At 35.5% G+C, this 25,745-nt stretch overlaps 1 protein-coding gene across 1 annotated transcript in view; it reads right to left on the bottom strand.

Annotated features, from left to right (window-relative positions):
• The window catches only part of SLC25A36 (solute carrier family 25 (pyrimidine nucleotide carrier), member 36), a 67,252-nt gene that overhangs the window by 7,337 nt on the left and 34,170 nt on the right, over positions 1–25,745 (bottom strand). The window contains exons 4-8 of the mRNA XM_014542686.1: positions 25,661–25,689; positions 15,976–16,140; positions 12,610–12,687; positions 9,155–9,255; positions 1,585–1,651 (exon numbers count right to left, since the gene is read on the bottom strand). Coding sequence (XP_014398172.1) covers positions 1,585–1,651; positions 9,155–9,255; positions 12,610–12,687; positions 15,976–16,140; positions 25,661–25,689 — 440 coding nt within the window. The remainder of the gene's footprint in view (positions 1–1,584; positions 1,652–9,154; positions 9,256–12,609; positions 12,688–15,975; positions 16,141–25,660; positions 25,690–25,745) is intronic.

Genomic DNA, 25,745 nt, shown 5'->3' with positions numbered 1-25,745 from the left:
TTCTGACATAAAATAAAACCACGATGAAGACACCTACCTCATATTCTACACATTCTTCCAATTTTATAAACTAAGGTCTGTCTTCAACTAATGACACTGAATAAATACTTTCTTAGTTTAATAACTCATGCAACCATCTGGAATGAGTTTCTGCAATCAGATCCTTCCTCACAAAGTTAAAAGAGCTTAAAGTCCCGAAGGGTAACATGCAAACAAACATATCAGCCCTGTTCTTGATTGCAGTGTTATAAATTAGCATCTTTAAATCTGTTTCATGATTACCTCAACCTCATCCCATTCCTCACTCCCAAACTTAAGAAGTTGTGTTAACTTGTGTTATAATTATAGTGAAAGAATAATATTAAAGAATTTTAAGCCATGCTTTTCCTGGATCCCCTATAAATCCACCCTATAACATACTAAAGAATACCACTAGTTTATAATAGTACAAAATAGGCTGGCATCTCACACTGCCTAACCTTTGGTTTTTCTTATCCACCATTATTATCTTTCAGATCTTTGGCTTTAAGAAATACACTTTGAGTTTTGCTACAACACATAAGATTTCATTAAAAAGTATTCCAGATGAAAGAATTAGACATTTCTTTTCAAATCTCCAAACATTATGCAATTCAGCAAGACAGAATGTGGAAAACAGATCTTTAATCAAGTGTAATTGTTAATCATTTCTTAGATCAGTTTTATTTATACTCTATAACACTACTTTCCAAGCCCTAAAATATAGCAGTCTACTCTAGACTGAAAGGCTAAATTGGTTTCAAAATTATTAACATTATTATTATACACCAGATGGGATCATGTCTCTAAACAGTATCAGCTTCTCCCTATCCTCTGTTCTAAAGGCCAACAGAAACTGAGATGGCAAGACTCTAAGCTGCATTGCTTCTGGCCTTTCCTCAGATGCCAGGACATACTAAAGGCCCTAAACTTAGAACCTATATGGTTTGCACTGATTGCTGCCTCTGCTTAAATTGGGCTCAAAAAACTATTCCTTGATTATTCCATGAAAGTTGGTCACCACTGTTTCCTGGTATATCTCTAGAACCCATCAGTGCCTGCTCAATATAGATTTGTTGAATGAATGAATCTTGCTGCCATAAAGTTGTCAGTGGTAACAGATGAAGTCTTCGAATAAAGGAGAGCAAAATCCCAAGTCAGGACTTCCTGTATATAAGGTTACTGAATTTGAGCAATGATCCTCAAAGATGTAGTCTAGACTGGTTGACCATGTTGGTTATTTAGCTGTTGAGAGACCAATTATAATCACCCATCACTACTTGGGCTAGGTTAATATATCCTTCTTCTTTCTTTATTCTCCTTTTATTTAAAAACACAACACATAATACACTTTCTTTCCTGAAAGTCTCATACTGCCAACTACTATATTGCTTTTGCTTCTGATGGTAGACCCACTTGGGGCCCAATTAACATCACAAATCACTATGTTCAAAACAAAACAATTTAGCAGCAAAAGAGGAGACACTGAAATCTCACTGATATAAATTTATAGGAAAAAATTAGTTGAAACCAAGTTTAAAAATTTTGTTTAATGAAATAACATACCTTGCATCAAGCTGTAACCGAGTCTTTACAAGCCAAATGGGGTTGGTTGCAGTGATTGCGGTAAAACCTAAACAAACATGTTTAAAATGAACTCTGGTAAAAATGAATACACTATTATTCTAAGGTTTTAAAAATTATATAAATCTATATTAAAGAAAATGCAAATAAATATTTAAAGTATTAACTGACATATGCTTTATGCTTTTATTTACAAATCCATACAAACATGAACATTTGTACTTTATTTCCAAACTACATTTTCAAATTCTGACCATAATAACTAAAAGATAATGTTTTAAGAGCAAAATCTGACTATATATAAATTTCTCTCCCAAAATATTCAGGATATCCTCTGGAATGGCCTCTACTCTCTAACTAAATTCAGAAACCCATTTCTATAGATGAATATACAAAAATTTTGTGTGTTCTAGGGCTTTTTAGCATGCAAATACTACAATCACTAAACTTGGGGTCCAATTAACATCACAAACCACTTTGTGCAAATGGACTCAGCATTTACTAATATTTAATCTTAAGCTGACTGTGTAACAGAAAAGATTGTTGTTTGGCCTTATGAATACTTTACATAAACATATGCTTAATACTGTTAAAATAATGGTATCAAAGAGGAAAGGTTTCTGTTAGGATTAATAGGACAAATCTATTTTTCATCCACTTAAACACATACAAAAACTCAAAAGTTCAGAAAGTTACATATGGAAACTTCCCTCTCACTTTTATAGACACTAAAGAGAGAAACTTGGGGTAGAGGCACCTCTAGTTTACTTTTAAAACTGAAGTAATACTTTCTATTGAATACTAGCAGGTCAAGCACATTATTTTTAGAAAGGTGGACTATAACCAACACATTTAATATGAGTAAAGTACTTTTGAAAACAAAAATGCTGTGGTGTATATTAGGGATAAATGCAAAATAATTTTACTAAATTGTATACAAAATGGAATTCAGTTACACAGGTTCTTTTCCCTTTCTATAATGTCAGATAATTAGCTAACTCAAATTTTACTCCCTTAATCCACTGCTTTGACACTGTAGAAATAGCCAAACGTTTCACAAAGGGGTGCTCAAATCGAATCTATTAAGCAAGTAAATGAAATAAAAGTTTGATATAACTCCTTTAATAATCTTATAATGGTTATATAGTCCCCTTTTCTTTAAGTGCTTTTAAATACTACATACATGTGTATAAAACTAAAATGGGACCAATAATTTGATAAGCATCAGTCAGTACTAAATAATAAAAATTTAAATTGTTGGATAGGTTGCCAGGAATAAGATTCTTTCCACACATATATTCTAATAACAGGAAAGAGATGAAAAATATGAAACTGTCAGATCAGTTTAAATATTTTGTTTTGAAAAGATTTCTCTTGCATGACCTAGTTTGAGAATAAAGTTTTATAGTATACATATTTTTTCTTCTCTTAAACCTCATTTTTCTAAGTGAAAGTCAAACTAAAGATATTCCAATTTTTCTTTAAAGCTAATATGAACCAGACATCAGTATTCTGGTCATATCCTTAATTTAATAATTAGTTATTTTTAAACTTAAATATTTGTATTAACTCAGGGGTTTATTAGTAAAAAAACAACAAAAAAATAAACAATAACTGCTGATCAAATAAACAAAATAGTCTACATTACTCATAATGGTTTTTATTAATTATTCTCTGAAAATTTAAAAAGGCCAAAATAGGGAATTCTTATATTAAACAAAATAAAACAAAACAAAACAAAAAAACAAAAACCCAGCCTGTCTAGGTAAAAATCTCATTCAACTTATTATACTTTATTTGAAAAGAAGATAAGCACCAAAGTATTTTTAAAATAATTATGTTCTATTTCTAAAAATATAAACTTAGTACCCAAAGCTTAATACTCTTCCAAGTCACAAAATTCCTCAGAGGCAGAAAAACCTCCAAATATGTAAATTTAAAATGTTACAATAAACATTTATATTATAAAAAATGAAATTTCCAAATACCCATAAGTTATAATTTTAATTATTCTCTGTACATATTAAACAAAGACAAAAAGCAAACAACAGGTATTTCTCACTTAACTAAAATTCATTTCCAGACACAAATTAATCTATGGAACAGAACACATTAAAATTTAGGTGAGAGAATGTTGTCATCTAATCCTTATGTAACTGCTATTATCAGTAACCTGTGCTTACTATATGGTTTTAGCTCTTAATAAGGACACTAGCCTAACTGCCAGCAAACCATTAGGTTAAAGAATTTAGACATATCCACAGGTTTTTAGCTAATGATCTTATCTTACCAAAGATACTCCAGTAAATTAAATAGACATTATTACGGTAATTAAATCTAGAAAAATATAATCTATTAATTCAAAAAGTGAAGTAAGTGGGAAGAAACAAAAATGTATCACTAATTTAGAATTATATATGGTAAGGCAATTTGAAGTGGACAAACAGCCAAAACTAAACATATCTTCCTATTTTTTCTAAGAAAACATACACAATGATACTGGGAATGGTGCCCCTGAAATTAGAAATTTCTAAATACTTTTTATTTTGGCATTTAAATTTTGTGACATTTTGCTAATATGCTAATTCATAGTAATATTCTGAGAACCCTGTTAAATATTAAAACTGACTTAGAGGTATATGAAGAATCTATTTGTAGGTTAAGAGTTAATGTTGCTCCACAGTCAGTTAAAGCAAAGTGGCAATAACACTGGCCATACTGTTAGTAGTGTGATTAGTGTTTTATTAGAAAGTTTTGGAAAACTTTTAAAATACAATTTTAAGTTTTGCTTCATCTAAGACTCCCCTTGATAACATAAACGAGCAATTTTCAACCTTTCTCATCTCATGGCACACATAAATTACTAAAAATCTGCAGCACATCAAAAAACATTTTTTGCCAATCTGACCCCCCCACAAAAAGATAATTTTGATTCATTCACAGCAGACATCTATTGTTTTGTAGGCTGTTGTCATTTTTTAAATTTATTTGCCAATATAAGGGAAAAGAGATCTGTACTCCTGACTAAATAGTCAGGTATCAAATGTTTTAAAATTCTTGCAGCACACTGGTTGAAAATCACTGATATAAACCAATTAAACACCAGATTAACAAAAATCCCACTTATAGTAAACTTGCTGAAAATGTCTATTTCATTAAGTGAGTGATACCTGTAGTATTGCATTTTTAATATTTTTATTTCAATTAACTTTAGTAGTAACAAAGCCCACCCTAACTTTCTAAGGGAAATATATTAACACTACTAAAAGAAAATTAAAACAAAAACAGCTAAGATCCTACATATTCTTATTGTGCATTTATCTGGAAAGTAATGGTAGGTATTAAGATCAATGTTTTTGTAAGAAAGTAGAAAAAAGCCAAGTATCAACAGACAAGAGAATAGAAAGCACTGTGTTAGACATTTAAAATAGGTTATGCTCTGCAAACAACTATTTTTTCTAGAAGTTGTAGGATGCTATGATACCAGTTATAACTATGTATATCTTAAATAGTGTTACCAATTCTTTGGTGGTCAAAACTATTATGGCCAACCTGAGGACCCCAGGCTTTTATTAAATGATGATTGAAAAGTTACCCCATTTGTCCTTCTAGAAGGAATTATTATAAAGGGATCAGAATTAAAGTTTTATAAAATATTCAGATAATGCACACACAAATTCCGGAAATACAAGTTCATTTCCCACCTTCTATTAATTCCACAGCTATTATAAATTCCCAGGGGGTATTTCTTATAACTAGAGGCTGCAAGAGATGCTCAGATCAGTACTCACGAGGTTTAAGTTAGTCCATATTTCTACAGGAAGTGACCTGCGGATGGGGAGCATGAGATGACACGATCTCACTCTTTTCTCGGGAGAAATGTACAGTAAATGCCTAAAATAGACACAGGCTTTTCTGTATCATAACAACAAGCAGTGACCTCATCAGAAACATGTGTACAAAATGAATCCCATTGGAAGGATTTGAGAAATATTTACGGTGAGATCTAACTTCTTGAAAATTTTAAGTTAAAAAAAAAAGAAAAGAAAGGAAGGAATACCAGAATGGGCCATAATTTTTTTTTAATGCACCGAGTACTGAAAATTTTGCCATCTGCAGCAGTTTCAGAGTCCAAATACTTACCTAAAAGAAGAGCAATTTTGCCTTAAAGAAAAAAATGCTAACCTTGTCAAAGGGGAATCTAATAAAATATTTGGAGGGGATTATCGTATCCCATTTTCCTGCCATTATCATCTACCATGATCCAAGTTGAAATCACAATAATCAGCTTACTTAGTAAATCTTAAAGGAAAAAACCCCCAGAATATTCAAGTAACTTCATTTTTAATGATTTATAATTTTTTAAATACAGTATAGTATATGTTGCTACAGTAGTACCTTTCACCTTTTGCACTATGGCCAGTAATATTGCACATCCATTTTTATGGAATATTTTGGGTTATTTTGTATTTAATTTCTTGTGCTCTACAAAACAAAAAACAGGAAGAATGTTTACAGACAAACACACTAAACACCTGTCCAACCATCAATCTGGCTGAATGAACTGCCATGGACAAATATATGCAAGACATAATTTTTATTCAAAAACTTAACCTTTGATAGTAAACTCTGAGTCAAACAGAAAAATATATCTTGAAAAATAAAAGTAAATGCTATAAGCAAATCTAGTAAATGTTAAACAATTATGTGTATTTTAAAAATTGAGTGATACTTTTTAAATATATAATCCAATAAAAGTTGGAAGTAATTTTCTTTAAATCTGTAATGCTGTATATAAAAGTATATATATTCCAGATCAAAACTTTAAAAAATTGGGAATTACTATAAAAAAAAAACACCTTAATTCTATTTTTTTTTTATACACAGCTGTGTGTAGGTATATACAGAGGGATATGCAAGTTCATTTAAGTAAAAACATACAAATACCCTCAATAGCTAAGTTTCATTTAGTCTGACAAAGGTCATATGTAGGAAGGAAAAAAAAAGGCAGGTAAAGCACAAAAAAATCAACATTACTTAATTTGATTAAATAGCCTCACAATTAAAAAAAATCAGTGCATGGACATTTAGAGCTCAATTTAGAGGTTTACAAATTCTTTTGTATTCCCTTGAAATACTACAACAAATGAAAATAAAATCCACTTCAAAATGTCCTTTTAGCTAAAAGGATTTAGTAACTATAGTTCATATGAATAAAATGCAAATGATTTGAGGACTTGAAATAAAAATTACGTACAAAGTACATTACTAAATCCTTAATGTGTGAGCTACCTGATGTGGCACAACATAGCAGGCAATATCATTAATGGACTACTTTTAGTGTGTTTTTTGATATTAAAGTGACAAGGTTAGCATTTTTTTTTGAATAGCCAATTAGAAAACAATTTTCACATGACTGCCTCTAAGCACTTTGCACCCCCAATTTATTTTTATAAGGCCTCTAAAAATGATCCTGAAGAAAAACCAGAGCAGTCTGGTCTAGGTTATTTCAAGAATGAAGGGGCAAAAGGCTACCTTAATGAGTCTGCATGGGACCATTCCGTTTCACCAACCGTGTAGTTATGTATATAAAAACCGAAAAGCTAAATGTTAATGCTTGTAAACAGTGCAAGAAAGCTCTGAAAGCACAATCTTAGAAAAAATGTAACTGCAAACAAACTGAAGTATTTTCAAATTACACAAGAAGTGTATAGTGCAATAATCTCTAAACAAGTATAAGACTATCAATAACCAAAATTCAAGAAATTCAAGATGAGAAATAGTATCAATGTTAGAATAAAAAAAAAGCTAATACTTGTATATATTTGGGAGAAAAAAATCAAAATAACAACTCCACTGAAATTCTTTGCAATGTGAATCAAATATAATAAATTTGATAAGACACTCTAATGAAAAAAAAAATGATCCAGTGGGACTCAGGAAATTCTGAAACTGAATTTGCAATACTGACTATCTACCAACTTTCCTCCACTTAAAATGAATGCTGATCTACTTTCTTGGTTTTAATTATTTCAAAAATGAAAGATTAACATTTCTTTAAAAATTTCTGGGGTTAAAAAACAAAAATGTTTAAACACTGGTAACCCAGAAATATAATCTAAAGATCCTATAGTTTGAAATTAGCTACTAACTTTTACCTTATACCCACTGAATGTGCAGAGGGAAAATCATATCTATTCATATTCAACATCTATAAAAAGTACATTAAAAAATAATTATCATTGTAAGTAGGTGACCTCTATGGTACTGAAGAACTAATTCTCAAGATGCAAATCTATGTAGGACAACCTACTCATTCTAAGGATAAGGTAACGGAAGTTCACATAAATTACTTAATTTGCCCAAGAGCTCTCCACATTGGTAAATAAGAGTATTTGCCTTGATCTTTAAAGTTTTATCTTCCAGCTTTAAAACGTCAATGAGTTACTCAACAATTACTAACTATAAAAAGCCTTGAAAATATTTTATAAGATATATGTTAAATTATATGGCAATCGATCTTTCAGAAATTAGCATTTCAAACTTACACTTAGTTCGTTAAGTATGTGGTTCAAATTGATCCAATTAATTTCTAAACAGAAAATGGTTAACAGTTTAAGGCACTCATTGTTAAGCACATAACTGACAATTAATTGATCAAGTGAAGAAAGTACATATAATTTGCTTTATAAAGTTGTAACATAATTTAGAAATGTGAGACATGGTTCAATATGCAACAAACCTCAAAAAACTGTAGAGATTTTTCTAATGAGAACCAAAGGTCATGGCTTTAACATGCATAGCAAAAAAATGATTCCAGAACCAGACTGGCCAAACCAATCTACCAGTTTAGTGTATCTTTAAGGCAGGGCAGAGAGAAGCCCAGGACTGGTTGTTTTAATTCAGAATCATACATACTCAATGATGACAGAAGAATTCCTGAAAACATTTCTATAGCAAGCACGTACATAACCAGTGCCTAGATTTCAAGTGCCATCCAGTGTGATTTATGTGAAATGCTAAACATTTCAATATACATACATTACAGTAACTCTTGAGTTATCAGTAATACATCACTCACAAAAATGTCAGCATTTGAGCACAGGACAAAATGAATACTTTACCAAGAACTGCCGGCACATTTCAGACAGAAGCCAAAACATGCAGCAGAAAGGAAAAGGCACTAACAGAAATTGAGGAGAGAAGAATAAATTACAGCTCCATAACTTACTGATACTGTAATTATGATTGGATTCTTAAAACTGTTAAAAAGTGATCACTAAATATTCAGTAAACTATGCAAGACAATGTAAATAGTATATTACCTGTATGCTATCACAAATTCCTAACTACAAAATGCCAATTGACAACAGCTCTTACATATACGGCCTGGTCTAATTTATTGTATACTAATAAATGCAAAAATCATGTTTGTGGATGCTAATCAATTAGAAGCACATTGTCTTAACTTTATAATATAAATTTATCATAATTTAATATATTAAGTCTCTAAGTTTCAGAAAAATTTTTTTTTAATATTATATAGTCATACCTGCCATTGCAGCTGAAATCATGTGTACCTGGGTAGAATCAGGATCAAATACACCATTCAACTTTTCCTTGCAGTTTGAATAAGCAGCAAAATATATTGCTCTAAAATAAAGATTTAAATTTTATCAATAAGCATGTTGCTTAATTCATAAGGTTTAAATGACATGTAAATTAATCTTTATAATTTTAGAGGCATTTTAAAACAAAGTATTAGCTATATGCTCATATAACATCAGGTTAATTTACACATTTTTTCATGAAGACCCTCTTAATGAGTTTGTATCAACTCATTAAGAAAAAGACATGTGCCCAGCCAATGGTTCAGTGGTTAGAGAGGGCTCAATTCCTAGTCAAGGGCAGGTACTTGGGTTGTAGCTTCCTTCCCTGGCCAGGTCTGTTGGGGCCATGTGGGAAGCAACCAATTGATGTGTCTCTCTCACATTGATGTTTTTCTCCCAACCCCCCCTTTCCTCCCTCCCACTGTATCTAAAAGTGATGGAAAAATATCCTTGGGTGAAGATCGAAAAGCAACCCAACAACAACAAAACAAAACAAAAAAACACAAAAAAACTCAAATGTAAATAAAGTTCCTCAAACAGACATCCCCTCCATCCCGCCCCAATACTTTGAAAACAACTATAACTGAAAGTATTTGTATAAAATTTTGAAAACACATGAATAAGGCTGGAAGACTTATGTAGCACTAAAGCTAAATTAAATACATTTGAATTAAGGAAATATGGTATGAGCACATATATATTTTGGGGGGAGGGGAGGGGAGGAAAAGAAAGATAAAACTGATTCAACTGATCAAAATGTATGTTAAACAATTTTGAGATACTATAGTGCATTCTAATCTGTACTATACACAGATTAGTTCACAATTTCCTTAAACAGACAAAACAATTCTGAAAGAATTCAGCACCAGCAGATCAGGTGATGTTTTCCAACATTTAACATTCTATTAAATTTGCAAATTTAACTTCCTGACTATGACTTTATGTACCCCAACTACCTATTAATTACTTAGCTTTTCAGGCATTGAATTAGTTGCCTGCTGTATCAAATATCCTATTATCACCAAACAATTCTGATTATCTGTCCAATAAGGGACAGAATAGACAAACCAGTACAAATGGAGAGTCTCACTGTTGTGCCTTTTTAAATGTGCTTTTTGAAAAAAGGGAAGTTAAGCCCTGGCTGGGTTGCTCAGTTGGCTGGAGTGTTGTCCCACACACCAAAAGGCTGGGAGTTCAATCCCCAGTTGGGGCACATATGGAAGGCAACCAATTAATGTTTCTCTCTCACATCAATGTTTCCCTTTCTCTTTCTGTCTCTCTCTCATCAATAAACATATTCTCAGGCGAGAATAAAGAAAAAGGGGGGAGGGAGTGAATATAATTTAAAATAAAACATTTTGTTTTATGAAAAAGGAAAATATAGGATACATTTAATGATGCCAAATTGTGAACACAAATAAACACTGCATTCCTAGAAATCAATAAGAAAAAAGAGCCTGGTGGGTGTGGCTCACTGGTTGAGCATCAACCTATGAACCAGGAGGTCACAGTTCGATTCCTGGTCAGGGCACATGCTTGGGTTGTGGGTTGGATCCCTAGTAGGGGGTGTGCAGGAAGCAGTAGATCAATGATTCTTTCTCATCATTGATGTTTCTATTTCTACCTCTCCCTTCCTCTCTGAAATCAATAAAAGTATATTAAAAAAAAGAAAAAGGAAAAAGACATTCTAATGAGAAAATAAGCAAGGAATATACATAGGTAATTCACAAAAGAGATACAAATAATTGCAAGGAGGGTCAAAAATTAAACAAATGGCCCTAACCGGTTTGGCTCAGTGGATAGAGCGTCGGCCTGCAGACTCAGGGGTCCCAGGTTCAATTCGGTTGGGGGCATGTACCTTGGTTGCGGGCACATACCCAGTGGGGAGTGTGCAGGAGGCAGCTCATTGATGTTTCTCTCTCATCGATGTTTCTAACTCTCTATCCCTCTCCCTTCCTCTCTGTAAAAAATCAATAAAATATATAAAAAAAATTAAACAAATGTATATTAAAACAGTGAAAAATCATGTTTAGTCTATTTGGCAAATATTAAAAGACATAAATAGTCAAAATTGGTAATACATGGATAAAGAGCAAATAATTCACTATTAGAGAATAAAAATGTAGAATGCCTTTTCAGAAGGCTGGTGAGGAATATTTATTAACTTTAAATGTGCATGTGCCCTTTTATCCAGAAATTCTACTTTTAGGTAACTATCCTAAAGAAAGAAATATGTTAATTTAAGTACTCAAAGATAAAGGTACAGTGAAGTTCACAAAACCATTATTTTTGTTGTTGTTTTTTAACAGAGGAAGCGAGAGAGAAACATCAATTTGATGTATACATACCCACAACCTGGGTATGTGCCCTGACCAGGAATCAAACCCACCACCTTTTGGTGTGTGAGATGATGTTCCAATCAACTGAGCCACACTGGGCAGGGCACAAAACCATTGTTTTTAACAGCAAAAATCTGAAAATAAATCTAAAGGTTTATCAATTTAAATAATGCTTATTAATAACAGAATACTCATACTATGCAATTTTGAAAAAAATTCTACACATTTTCATGGAAAAATCCTTCAAGACAAGTTGGGCAAAATATTTTTTAATATGATTAAATATACATAAAGGGTAATTAAGTCTACATATTATACATTTTATGTACATGACAGGCCAGAAATACACTGCACTGTTTATTAATGATGGTTTTGTAAAAAAAGAATAAGTGTATGTGGGAAGGGAATGTGCATTGGGTGAGAAAGAGGTGATGTGTTTAAGGTAGAAGGACAAGCTTTATGCTATACTTTTTTTTTTTTAAGTCTTTATAATAAGGACAAAATTTGGGTAATTTTTTAAGGGAGAAAGTAGTCCATAAAAAGTTCAAACCAAATAAATAATGAGACATGGGCCTGGTACATTGTTTGGATACAGAAAGCTGGGTATGCATTTTCACTCTGAATGTGAAATCTGCACAGCACTCTATCATGGAAGAAGTCAATCTAAGATAAAACCATATCAGAGAAAAATGACAAATTAATGTATGAAGGCCTTTTTGGCTTCTTTAATAGGGATTCAAACCATTCTGTTTAGCTTGTCCCCTAAACCAAAAAATAGGATTAGTTCTAGAGATCCAGGTCTTCGCCTTTCTTTCTGCTAGTTCCTTTAGTTTGTTCTTTGCCTTTTAAACCTGGTACAGAAACTGCTTCACAATAATCTCACTATGAGTTCCTTTGCACCTCCACATGGTGCAACCTCCCCAACCTATCAGATGCTTACTGAGATCTGTTTGTTACACCATACTGCTTTATCCTTACCACCTTCACCTCAGCATCTCCCTTCATTAAGCTTCAAACAAGAAAAGACTGAGACAATTTTGCTCATTTTTTTTTTTTACCTGGAAGGAGCCACCCCCACTAAATTGGGGCCTAATCCTCTAAACAAAGAACGAGGCCCTTCTTTCTCCAAGATCACCCTGAAAGAGAAAAACATTAGTTAGAAAGAAATAACTTTCAAAGTCTGGTACTATATTTGTATAGCAAACTTAGCATCTAAATCCCATTATGTTTGTACTATAATATATTATGCTGCTCTGGTCAGTTTTCCTTACTTATGAAACATCTGTTTTTCTTGACAGTATAGTTACTGAAGACAGATTTACTAGTGATAATGAAGAGGCGGGTTGGGGGAGAGGGATGAGGAGAGGGAAGGGGAGGGTGCCCAGAATCAGTTTTGATAAAACTAGATTAGATAGAAACAGAGTTAAGAATAACAAATTATATAGCACATTTTGAATATTCAGTGTTTTTTAGCCCTTTCTGTATCACAGTCCCCTTTAGAAATTAAGAAAGGTAGCTATCCTTTAAAAACAACAACACACATTTGCAAATATTCACAATTTTGTATACAATTTCACCTAATTTTTATAGACCTCTTGAAGCTCAACTATGAGCCATCTAAGAAATTAAGAGAGCCCGGGGGGGATTCCCAAGGTTCCTGGTTAAGAAGCCATGAAACACTCATACCCACTAGGATGGCTATAGTAAAACAAACATAAAACGGGTTGGAGAGGATGTGCAAAAATTGGAAATCTCATTCATTGGCCTTGGGAATGTAAAATGTAGCCACTTTTGGCAATAGTTTGGCAATTTCACAAAATGTGAAACAACATAAAATTACCGTATGACCCAGCAAATCCATTCCTAGTATAGCCCCAAAAGAAATGAAAACCTATGTCCCTATAGTGACATTATTCATAAAACCCCCAAACTGGAAACAACCCAAATGTCCACCACCAGATGAGTAGATAAACAATGACATATTTGGCAATATAAAGATACTTGTTAGAACATGGATGAGCCTTAAAAACATTATGTGAAGTGAAAGAAGCCAGTCACACAAAAACCATATCCTATCCTAGCTAATAAAAGGGTAATATGCAAATTAACCATCATTCCATCACAAAGATGGCGGTGCCCATAGCCACAAGATGGCGGTGCCCAGTCCCCTCAGCCCCGCCAGAGTTCCCCAGTCCTGGGGAGAGGCGGCCGCCAAGAGTGGGCAGTGTGAGCTGCCTGGCGGAATGCTTGCTTCATCGCCGCGGTGACGAGGCAAGTGTTCCACCACGGCCGCAGAGGGCCTCTGGGCAGCGGGAGTGGAGCTGCCAGGCTCTGCAGAGAGCAGAGAACCACGGGGAGTGAGCCTAAGCCGTCAGGGCTCCCAGATTGGAGAGGGTGCAGGTTGGGCTGAGGGACCCACCCCCCGTGCACGAATTTCGTGCACTGGGCCTCTAGTATTATATAATTTCATTTATTTAGGCATAGTTGTAGTGACAAAAAGATTAGTAGTTCCTAAGGCTGGGAGGAGTCTAAGAGGGAAGGGAGAAAATGAGGAGTGACTGCTAATAGGTAAGGATTTATTTTTGTGGTAATAAAAATGTTCTAAATTTAGAATGTTGTGATGGTTATAACTCTGTGAATATACCAAAAACAATTAAATTGTACACTTTAAATGGGTGAATTTTATAGTATATGAATATATAATAAAAGGCTAATATGCAAATTGTCCCCTCCAGGGAGTTTGACCAGGGGGTGGGGCTGGCTGGTCAACCGGCCATGGCCCCCCACCAGCCAGCCCCACCCCCAGTCGCCCCCCCCTCATCAGGAGTGGGTCCAGCCAGACCCACCCATGCACGGGCTAGTATCTCAATAAAGATGTTGAGGGGAGGAGGAGAAGCAGCAGCAGCGGCCATGAAACAGAGTCCCAGAGTAAAGCGATGCTAGGGCAAGAGAATGAAGACTGGGAAATCACCTTTATACTGATGACAGGTGAAACATGTTAAATTAACTCTTATGTAAGAGGGCCTGAAAAAGTGAGAAATTAAAGCAGAGGCCAGAGGTCCTATAGTTCCTCTGAGGAAAGTCAGAAAAGGCAGAACCATTGAAAAACAGAATAGCCCTATCCTAGTCAGTTTGGCTCAGTGGATAGAGCATCAGCCTGTGGACTGAAGGGGCCAGGATTCAATTCCAGTCAAGGGCACATGCCGGGGGGGTTTTGGGTTCCATTCCCAGTAGGGGGCCTGCAGAAGGCAGCCAATCAATGATTCTCTCGCATCACTGATGTTTCTATCTCTTTCTCCCTCTCCCTTCCTCTCTGAAATCAATAAAAATATATTTAAAAGAAAGAAAAACAGAATAGCCCAGTGTGGCTTAGTAGGTTGGGCATCATCCCATGCACCAAAGGTTGCTGGTTCAATTCCCAGTCAGGGTACATGCCGGGTTACGGGCTCGATCCCTGGTAGGAGGCATACAAGAGGCAGCCAATCAATGCATCGCTCTCACATCGATGTTTCTCTCCCTTCCCTCTCTAAAAATCAATTTTTAAAAATCTTAAAAATAAAAGGCAAAAAAAAACACCATAATAAAAAATAATAGTGTCACAAAGGTCAAAGGGAGAACTTTGAGAGGTAATCAGTGGTAATATATGTCAAAATCATATTAAAATATTCTTATTAATCAGAAGTATTTACAAATAACTACGGCATTTTAATTCAAATTTGTTAACAATTTTATTCTACCTATTCGTGTACTTTGGTAAGTTTAAACAAAGAAAAGACTGATAAAATCTTTTGGTAGAGAAAGTAAACACATAGTATGAGCTTATTTGCTACTACAAAATAAACACTAGTGAACTAAGTTCAAACAGATTATGTCCCAATTGAGCTGATAAGGCAGACACACAGGCATTCAGTTACATACCTAAATTTAAACATGTAAAACCTAGTTTCAATAGTTTTAAAATTTCAATCCAGTTTGTAGCATAATAAAGTATGGTAAAATGTAAAAACAAATCTTTTTTAAAGCATCAAGAATGCCAAACACGGAATCACATTTTAAAATCAGTAGAAGTCTGCTTTAATCTCAATTATTGTTTAGGTTATATAAAAGTCACAGACTGCCATTAATTGGACGTATTTATTACTTAATTCAAAATTAAATACCTATAATAGTTTTAGAAAATAGATCCACCAGATAAGTGCAAAAAATATTCTAAATATACGAGTTAGATAATACATTTTATATTATTCAAGATAATACACTTTATATTAGCCAATATAAAATGTTGGATGATCATTATTAATGAACATAATTCAGAGTAACTCTATCATTAAATTTGTAAAATTTTTAAAATGTCAACATAAACAAATATATGAACATCATTAAGGTAGATAAACTAAAAATAAAAATGAGTACTGTGCTCTCACTTTAGGCAATGGAGAGGTCCAGGAGACACTACTCGGTTGACACTGGCTCCAGCCATGGTGTTCAGCTGAACTTCAGAGATATAAAGTGTCAGAGAAGATGACTGTAGCCGTGTTTTTACAACTTCCAGTGGACATGTCAGAATAGCTCCCACGGTACCACCACATCTACAAAACATGAAAAGAACAAAACGTACCTACTTAATTCATAAGTTAGTACACATGTAGGCAAGTAGGAATTTACCAAGGTACTAAAATGTAACTTTTTTTTATTTTAGAAGACTAAATACTCTTTTAACGTTTCATTTATTTGACTGCATACAGAAACACCTTTGGTAGTTAGAAAGAACTAAGCTTAGTATCTACCTCATAAAGAGTTAGTCAACAAGAAAGACTCAAGAAATTTCCTATCTTGTACCCTTTCTTACACAGCTACTAAAGGATTTGTTCCACAAGTTAAAGAAGAGGGAACACGTAAGACTAATACTATGTTATATGTCAATATTTCAATAAAGCTGGGAGGAAAAAGAGGGAATTGAATGCAGGAACAAAATAACCCAGGAGAGGGAGAATGGAGTCCCAAAATGACAGTGAAATGTCAAGACTCAGAAAAATAACCAGGCCAGTCTGACCACTGTGGTTCAGTGGTTGAGTGTTGACCCGTGAATCAGGAAGTCATGAGGTCATGGTTCCATTCTAGTAGCCCAGGTTGTGGGCTTGATCCTCTCAGTAGGGGACATGCAGAAAGCAGCCAATCAATGATTCTCTCTCATCATTGATGTTTCTCTCTCTCTCCCTTCCTCAACCTCTAAAATAAATAAAAACTTACTAAAAAAAAGAAAAAAAAAACAGGCCAGATAGATTAGGATGACAGAATTCAGAGGGATAAAGATCTCCAGGGGAAAAAAAGACTAATAGACAAGTATATTTGACCATATGAAAATAAAAAATTCAAGTATAAATACTCACATAACTAAGCAAACATTTTAAAATGTGGGGTAATTATTTTCTCTACAGGAGAAAATGAAATTATTCAAGAAAATGAAGCTATTCAAAATGAAGTTGTCAATACACACCTTAGCTGTGCTATCAACCATATTTATATTATCATAGTAAGGTAAGCACTGACTACTGATTTAACAAAAAACTGTGATGTAAATAACTATATATTGAGAGGAGGAAAAGATGGGGTAAACAAGGAGTGGTGTACTATAACTAAATCCAGAAAAGAAAGTATGAAGAAAATACCAAAAGAAATAGCTAAGACTTACAGGAAGTTCCTATTAAGAAGATGTGAGGGAGAACTATAGAAATACTGATTTTTATTATTTCTCAGCACCCTTTTTTTAACCTTTTGAATACATATTTAATTAATTTATCAAAACTTCAGCAGTATTTTTAAAAAACAGTAGGGTTTTTAAACTAGAGAATGTGGCTGATATTTCTGGGACTCATTGGACACCATGAAAAAAATAATGTATATAGTATGCAACTGTCTTTTGACTCAGAACTTCAAAAAAAATCAGAATCTTGACCACTTCTCATCATTTCCACCCTGGTCTAAGCCACTGTATCTTTGATTGTATTGAAAACTTAAGTCAGATCAGTCTTTCCTCTGCTAAAAACTTTCCAGACTTCCTAACTCATTCAGAATAAAAACCAAAGTCCTCACAATGGCCTATAAGATCTTATACAATCTGTCCTTTATTGATCCCTCTGACCTCATCAACCACCTTCTCACTGCTCCAGCCACACTGGACTCTCCGATACCTTAATTATAGTTGACTCTTGAACTATATGGGGGTTAGAAGCAGTAACCCCCATCTCTACGTAGTTGAAAATCCACATATAACTTTTGATTCCCCCCAAACTTAACTACTGTATTAGAGTTTAATACACCAAGAATGGAGATTTTAAAAAAATGTTTTGAAGCCAGGCACAGTGTAACCAAAAGACTTGTTAAAATTAAAAAACACACACAAAAATAAATCAGTGCAAATATGTCTTATAAGAAAGAAGAAGCCTCTGTGGGCCCCAAAGTGCTCTCCCAACTCAAGTTACATCAACATAGGAATAAGAAGTTTAGGGTGGTGGTGAAGGGGATAGGAGGTAAGAGAAATTGTTCACTAGGTATGAAGAACAAGCAGATTAGTCTCAGCCATATTGCCCCCAAGAGTCATCAGTCAGTCTCAGCCATATTGCCACCAGGAGTCATCAGTCCCTAGGTCAGCTGCATAAACACAAAACCCCATCAGGGGGATAGCCTCAAGCTGCGGAGCAACGCTGAATCTTCCAGTTTCCCTGGCTCTAGCGGACTTTTACTAGCCACACCAGGGGAGGAACTCAAGGCACCACAGGATTCTGCTCAGGAAAAGGTGGATCATGGAAAAGACTGGGATTTTAAGACTGTAGTTGTTAGACGTATTTCCTTGATTTTAACCTTCTGAGCATGTATGGAGCAGGACACTTGTTTTTAATACGCAAGGTAATTTATAAATGGAAAAACCTATACTGATTGGGTCCACATTACTGTTTGTTGTATGTGTGCGTGCATGTATGTGTATATCTATATGTATATATACAGTATGTATATGTATTTTAGAAATATATGCTGTTGTGTGCATATATATATATATATATATACACACTTTAGAAATATATATATTAATTTGAACCAAACCTATTTTGTCAGACAACTGCAGTGTTAGCTTTGTGAATAGACTAAAATATTTTGTCATTTTTCTGTCTGCAGGTAATATAGCCCACTGTAATTTCCTAATTAGGGCATTAGTCAAATTAAGAAATATTACTAAGGCCCAATCAGTGTGGCTCAGTGGATTGAGCATCATCCCATGCACCAAGAGGTTGCTGATTCAATTCCCAGTCAGGACATATGCCCAGGCTGTGGGTTTCATCTCTAGTAGAGGGTGTGCAGGGAGGCAGCTAATAGATGTTTCTCTATCACCAACGTTTCTATTTTCTCTCCCTCTCCTTCCCTCTTTCTCTAAAAAAAAAAAAAAGAAGCCCTGGCCAGTTTGGCTCAGTGGATAGAGTGTTGGCCTGTGAACTGAAAGATCCCAGGTTCGATTCCGGTCAAGGGCACGTGCCTGGGTCGTGGGCTTGATCCCCAGTGGGGGACCTGCTGAAGGCAGCCGATCCATGATTCTCTCTCATCATGGATATTTCTATCTCACTTTTCCTTCCTCTCTGAAATCAATAAAAATATATTTAAAAAAAAAAAAAAGGAAGGAAGGAAGGAAGGAAGGGAGGGAGGGAGGGAGGGAGGGAGGGAGGAAGGGAAGGAAGGAAGGAAGGGAGGAAGGAAGGAAGGAAAAGAAATACCACTAAGGAAGAAAATCATTAAAAAGTTAGCCAAGGAGTTTTTCAATCTCAAAATATGTAACCTGTTTCTGAAATCCTATAAAAACCATTTCGGAAGTCTTACCAAAATTGTTTCTCTAGTAGTATATTTGTAGTTTCTATGAGCTTTAATGTTTGGGCAAGAAACTATACAAGTTCTTGAAATGGTGAATGAAGAACATACTCCATATACTTGACAGACTAACTTATGAAAATCAGATAGATACAAAAGTGGTTGAAAATAACTATGTTTGGGGTATACATAGTGTTTCTGATGCAGGGAAAAAATTAACAGGCCAGGCTTATTTTGAACAATAATCAAGACACCTATAACGAAAAAAAAAGGGAAATGTTAGCCAACAACTTAGATAAGTTGTTGATAAACATGGAAATACAGAAGGAAGTCACATCATACAGCCCAAGATGTAGGTGTATGGTTTTCACTTTCAGAAAACACAGTAAGAGATCAGACTGAGGGCATTAGTCAAATTAAGAAATACTACTAAGGCCCAATCAGTGTGGCTCAGTGGATTGAGCATCAGCCTATGCATCTAAAATTCAATATAGAAACAAAATACGCTGAGGGTATGTGATAGGTTTAGTAAAGGTAAATTTCCCCCCCACAAACTGTTCCTTTGTTTCTTTGCTCCCCTAAGCAACAAATCTCAGAATTCTATTTATCTCTAAGTTCTCTCCCACTCTAATACCTTTACTCCTTGCTCTGCCTAGAAATTGCTAATCAAGGTCAACAAAGGTCTCCAATTGTTAAATTCAATGTTTAAGAGCTCTCAGTTCTCACCTTAATTGACAGTAACACGACAGCTTATCCTACACTCCTTCCTAAATACTGTGTATTTGCTTAATTTGACTTTCAGAATGCATTTTCTTGGTCTCTTTCTAAGTACACTTTGCTGGTTTCTCCTTGTCTCTTTTGTTGAAGTCTCTAGAGGTCCATCTATGGTCCTTTCCTCTATATTCATTCCCTTAATGATCTCATCTAGGTTCATGGCATCATCTATGTTCCAATAACTACTAAATGTACATCTTGAGTCCAGACCTCTCCCCTGGACTCTAGACTAATGTATCCAACCAACCACCTAAACAACTGGCTTCTTGACCTCTCTACTTCTCAAACTTCCCATGTCTAAAATGAAACTATGGATCTTCCCCTACCCCCAATCCTATTCCATCTGCAACCTAGCTCATCTCAGTTAACAGCATTACCCTCCTTCCAAGTGCCCTACCTAAAAAGCTTGGAGTTATTCTACATCTAATACATCACAATGTGCTATGAACAACTGTTATTGCTCATTTTGATTTCTGCAATAGCCAAGTCATCCTCTTACTTCTGCCCTTACCCAGTTATTAAACACTAGAGGCCCGATGGCATGAAATTCGTGCAGGGGGAGGGAGGCCCTCAGCCCGGCCTGTGTCCTCTCACAATCCAGGACCCCTTGGGGGATGTCGGGCCTAAACCGGCAGTCGGACATCCCTCTCGCAATCTGGGACGCGCATAGCGCAGTGGGTGACCACGTGAGCTCCAGGGCCAGCAGTGGATACCAGCTTTTTCACTTATCAGTCTTGAACAGATACTAATCTCTCTATGTCTTCACTTGCCCATTTGTAAAATGAAAAGAATATGGTTGGAAAAACTGAAGGAGGGAGAAGTTAAGTAATTGGCTTTGTCACACAGTTATAAGTGTCAGAATCAGGACTGACCACAAATTGGGCATGTCATTGCTGGATCATCCTGTTTTTTTTCAGTGTTAGAGTAGCCTTGCCAGGTTTTAATTTTTAAATCTAAGAGACTGTTCTCAATATATAGGGTAGGGTCCCTAGGCATGGCCGGCGATCAGGTCCATCTGTGGGGCGACTGGTGGGTAGAGTAATCGAGGGGCCCCCACTGGCACCCAACTTGGCTGGCAGCCTGGCGCTGCCCACTGGCTGGCCCCGCCCCCCAATCACCTCCCTCTGGGGGGGGGGGCAGCTCCTGCATTGAGTATCTGCCCCCTGGTGGTCAGTGCACGTCATAGCAACCAGTTGTTCTGCTGGTCAGTCAATTTGCATATTAGGGTTTTATTATATAGGATGATGACCAGAGTTAGCCTTTAAAACTTGTGCAATGACTCCTTCCATTTCAGAAAAAGCTAAGTCCTTTAATGGCCTAAAAACACTCTACTGTCTATATACTTGCCTCATTATTGTGCTCCTACACTAGGATCTTTTCACTGCCTGTTCTCTCTTAAGAGTTAACGCTCTCTCCTCGAGGTCTTTGCTCAAAACTCACCTTTCTTAGTAAGACTCATCACCATCCCCATATTTAGAAATAAATGCACTCCCACTATTCCCCTTTATCCTGCTCCATTTTTTCATTTTTTTTCATAGCTATGAACACCTTTTTAATTAATGATATAATTCAATTCACCTTTTCAGATAATTGTGGATATTTTTCAATTCCACATTAAAACTGACAAGTGGTAGGTTCTAAAGCAATTGTAATCTGAATATATACCAATAAACTTTACACAGTTGCACGACTCTATAACATCATGCACTGATCATTTGAAAAATATTGGTTCACTGAGTTACACAGGTCTTCCAAGTGTTGATACATTTTATTATGCAATTTAAAAATTTACACTTCCTGTCAGTCCAAGATTTCAAAAACCATAATTTTTGCTTGAAAACTCATATTTTATCATATGGCAAAAGTGTTGTCAGTGGTTTTCCTTGAATCAGCAGGCCCACTGCCTTCATTTTATGAGAAAATGTCTGCCAAATAGTCAAGTCCGAATAGTCAGTCAATTAATTGTTCTTTAAAATAAGAAAGATTCCCATGAAAAAAGAGGCTAGCTCAACTTGAGACTGAAGCAACTAAAAAACTACTTTGTTATGCAGAAGTACTTTATTCATATTTCCCATTTTGTCACACAGAAATAAAGATGAGTACACTCAAGAGTCAAGATTTAATAAAATTAATTTTTCTGCTTTAAGAACATTCGTAAGTGAAACTGGTTTTTTAAATTGCTAGTGCCAACAACTACTAGTGCAACAGGGCAACACTGTCTTGATGCATGCTAAGGCACCAGCAATTTTACCCATCATTGCTTATGAACCATCAGTACAAATGCAACACAGTGAAAAAGCAAATAGTGTCTTAGTATTTTTAGGAAAATAGCTTTAACCTCTCAGACCAATGAAAGGGTCTTGGGAACTCCCAGTGGTCCATGACCCAGCTGGCTGTACTACACTAACACACTTACACGAAAATAGTTTCAAGAATACTATACATTAGGATTAGCAACTTCCCTTAGTCTTGTAATCTATTAGAATGAAAGAATGCATTTTTACAAGGAAAAGAAAAAGTGGTAAAAATTATGGAAGTAGGGCTAATAAAAAACAAAATGGAAATAAACCACATTAATTATACTTTTAAGTATTCTACTTCTGCCCTGATTTTACAAGGAACCAGGTAAAGTAATTTAACAAATTTCTGCAGAATCAACATATTTGACACCCAAGTGGGAGTTTCTTACTGAATAAATGAATGGATAGATTAATTCCATAACAAAGTTTTTCGGATAATTTGAGATATTACTCATTACACGTATTAAGCTCTCACTGTCACAGAAGCTACAAAGGAAAAAAATCATCAACTCAAGTGTTGAAGGTGTAGTCCTCCCATGTGAGACAATCTCTCTCAAATAGGGAAGAAAATAGTGAACTGCCTTTTGGTGGACATATGCAACTGACACAATACTAGACATTGTGTAGTTCTATTAAAGAATTAAAACATGTTTCATATTTATATATTCATATAGAGACATATAGTGTTATTAAAAGTGAAATTAAACTTTCCTGACACATCCTTTTGCAGGATGCTGTGAGTTGCCTCCAAAACTCAATTAACATAACCAATGACCTTACAAACTCTGAATGTTGACTCTGGCAAAACATAATGGGACCAAAGGGTGTCTTAAAGAAAGCACGAGTTATGCATGTGAGCATGTCACCCAGACACAAGGTCCAGTGCTGCTGGTCTGTTTCAAATGTTCCTGATTTAATAATACAGCCACTAGGCTATTAGAAATCTGAGATCCTGATAAACACACACTTCAATAAATACTATTATAATCATCAGGAAAACAATCCAAAGGCTCCACATTCAGACAATTTTTGTCTAAGATTAAATGTCGCTGTGAAAAGTTACTTAGTTCTTTTAAAATATATTGTGTTTTCATAATTTAACCCAAATGATACTTATATATATATCTCTTTTTCCTTTTCTCCACCTAGTTATTAAAGTAAAACTAAATTTCCTAACTCCCAATTTACTTGATTCTATCAGGATTTTTAAAAAAATGAAATTTAGTTTTCTGTGAAGAACATCTAAAACTGTAAGCCACTGAGAGGGATAAGAGAATTAGACATCTTCAATTAAGAATGATGTCACGGAAGCAGCCTGATTTGCATTTCCACCAGGCTTAGCACACAGACTTCCAGAATATTCTACAGAATTGATTTTATATAATAAAGAGCTGGAAGAATCTTTAGAGATTCGTTTCTTCTCATTTTACATGTATGGAAAACGGCCTGACCTTGGGTAAGTCAATTTTTCATACTTCAGTATTTTTCCCCATAATTTGAAGGGGATGAAACAGATGATCTTTACCATCCTTCCTAGTTCTAATGTTTCTCTAATATGGATAAGCCAGGTTTTATATTGAGTGACTTATGCAACCACATTTAAATGTAAAATCAAGACAACATGCAAAGGAAGGGAATTTACAAGGCTGAGTACCTATCTTATGTCAGACCCTACATCCCAGTATCTTGTTTAATACTGTAAATGACCCGCACAGGCTAGGTTCTTTCCGGGAGAGGCTCCTACATCTATTTATGTTTAGAAGCTGCAAAAACTCTCCATTCCTGCCCTGGCCAGTTTTGCTCAGTGAGTAGAGCATCAGCCTGTGGACTGAAGGGTCCCAGGGTTCAATTCCCGGTCAAGGGTACATGCCCGGTTGCAAGCTCGATCCCCAATAGAGGGCGTGCAGGAAGCAGTCGATCAATGATTCTCTCTCATCACTGATGTTTCTATCTCTCTCCCTCTCTCCCTCTGCCTTCCACTCTGAAACCAATAAAAATATATTAAAACAAAAAACAAAACCCTCTCCATTCCTGTTTTTGAAGAAAAAGCTAACCAGACAGGCCTTTATATGTATTAATAATAACAAAGTGACGGATAATAACAAAGTTGATCCTAAACCAAATTGGGAAGTTAGTGCAACCAAAGTAATATTTCAAATAAATATGCCCTACTTTTAAGAAAACTTGATATATGAATCTCGAATGCAGAGTAATAGAAATGTTAGGACATAGAGAAGGGCCTTAGAGATGGTATAGTATGTCTTCCACATTTTATAGATGAAGCAATTAAAATCAAAGGTCTTGTCCATTTTTCACTCAAAATAGTGGCCAGAAGTAGTGCAGTCTCCTAACTTTCAGGCATTTGCTAGCGATCTAATTACAACAGGGAATCCAATCATCTGCATAACAAGGCATCTTTACAGCTACATGGCCAATGAGTTTTTAAGAATTGACTGAATTTGCCAAGATTACCAATAAATGAATCAGCGACGTGTAAAGCAAACTTTGCCTAAATTGGGTCTCACGGATTAAAAGAAACATTTTAAATGTCAGAACAGTGGTTGACCCACAACTGGTGTGCAGTCAACGTTCAATGAATGTGCCACAAGGCAACGAATGGCATCGCTGGCACCGGAGTCCACATGCCCAACTCCAATGAAGACACTGTGAGCAGAGCTGCGAACACATCAATTTGATATTCCTAAAAAGGTTGATTAAAGAACAAACTATGGCCTAAGGGGATGTGCCTTTATACTGTCATATGGGCAGAAAAAAATTATGCCTCGACATAATTCACCGTAGCCATTTTTTGATATAACTCTTTATGATCCTCAACTTAACATTGTTACGATTCTTCAAATAATCTGGAAGGGACAGACCCGAAAGGGAACCTAAACGGGCTCAACAAAATATCAGCGGGCAACCTAAAACTTCAAGCCCCGTCCCACCCCTGCAGACACTTAGCTACCGCCAGAGCTTCTGACCAATCCCTACCCCACCCCCCACACACACACACCAGCCCCCCACTTTCTCTTTCAAGAAAAGGCGAAGCGGCGCGTGCAGCAGAGGGCCGGCTGGTTCTCCAAAGAATGCGACCTCAGAGGCATGGCCGCTTTTTGCACCGCATCTCGTCGCCTTGGAGAAGCTGGCGAAGGAAAATTCCCAAGAGCTAGAAACCTACAGCCACTGCGGGAGAGAGAACACCAAAGCCTATCGGGTGCCGGGAACCCCCGAGGGCCGCCCCGGAAACCGGCTGCTCAAGTCCG

Source organism: Myotis brandtii, unplaced genomic scaffold, assembly GCF_000412655.1.
Source record: "Myotis brandtii unplaced genomic scaffold, ASM41265v1 scaffold312, whole genome shotgun sequence".
Lineage (NCBI taxonomy): Eukaryota > Metazoa > Chordata > Mammalia > Chiroptera > Vespertilionidae > Myotis > Myotis brandtii.
The sequence above is the reverse complement of the archived record's forward strand: the minus strand, read 5'-3'. Positions and strand labels throughout refer to the sequence as shown.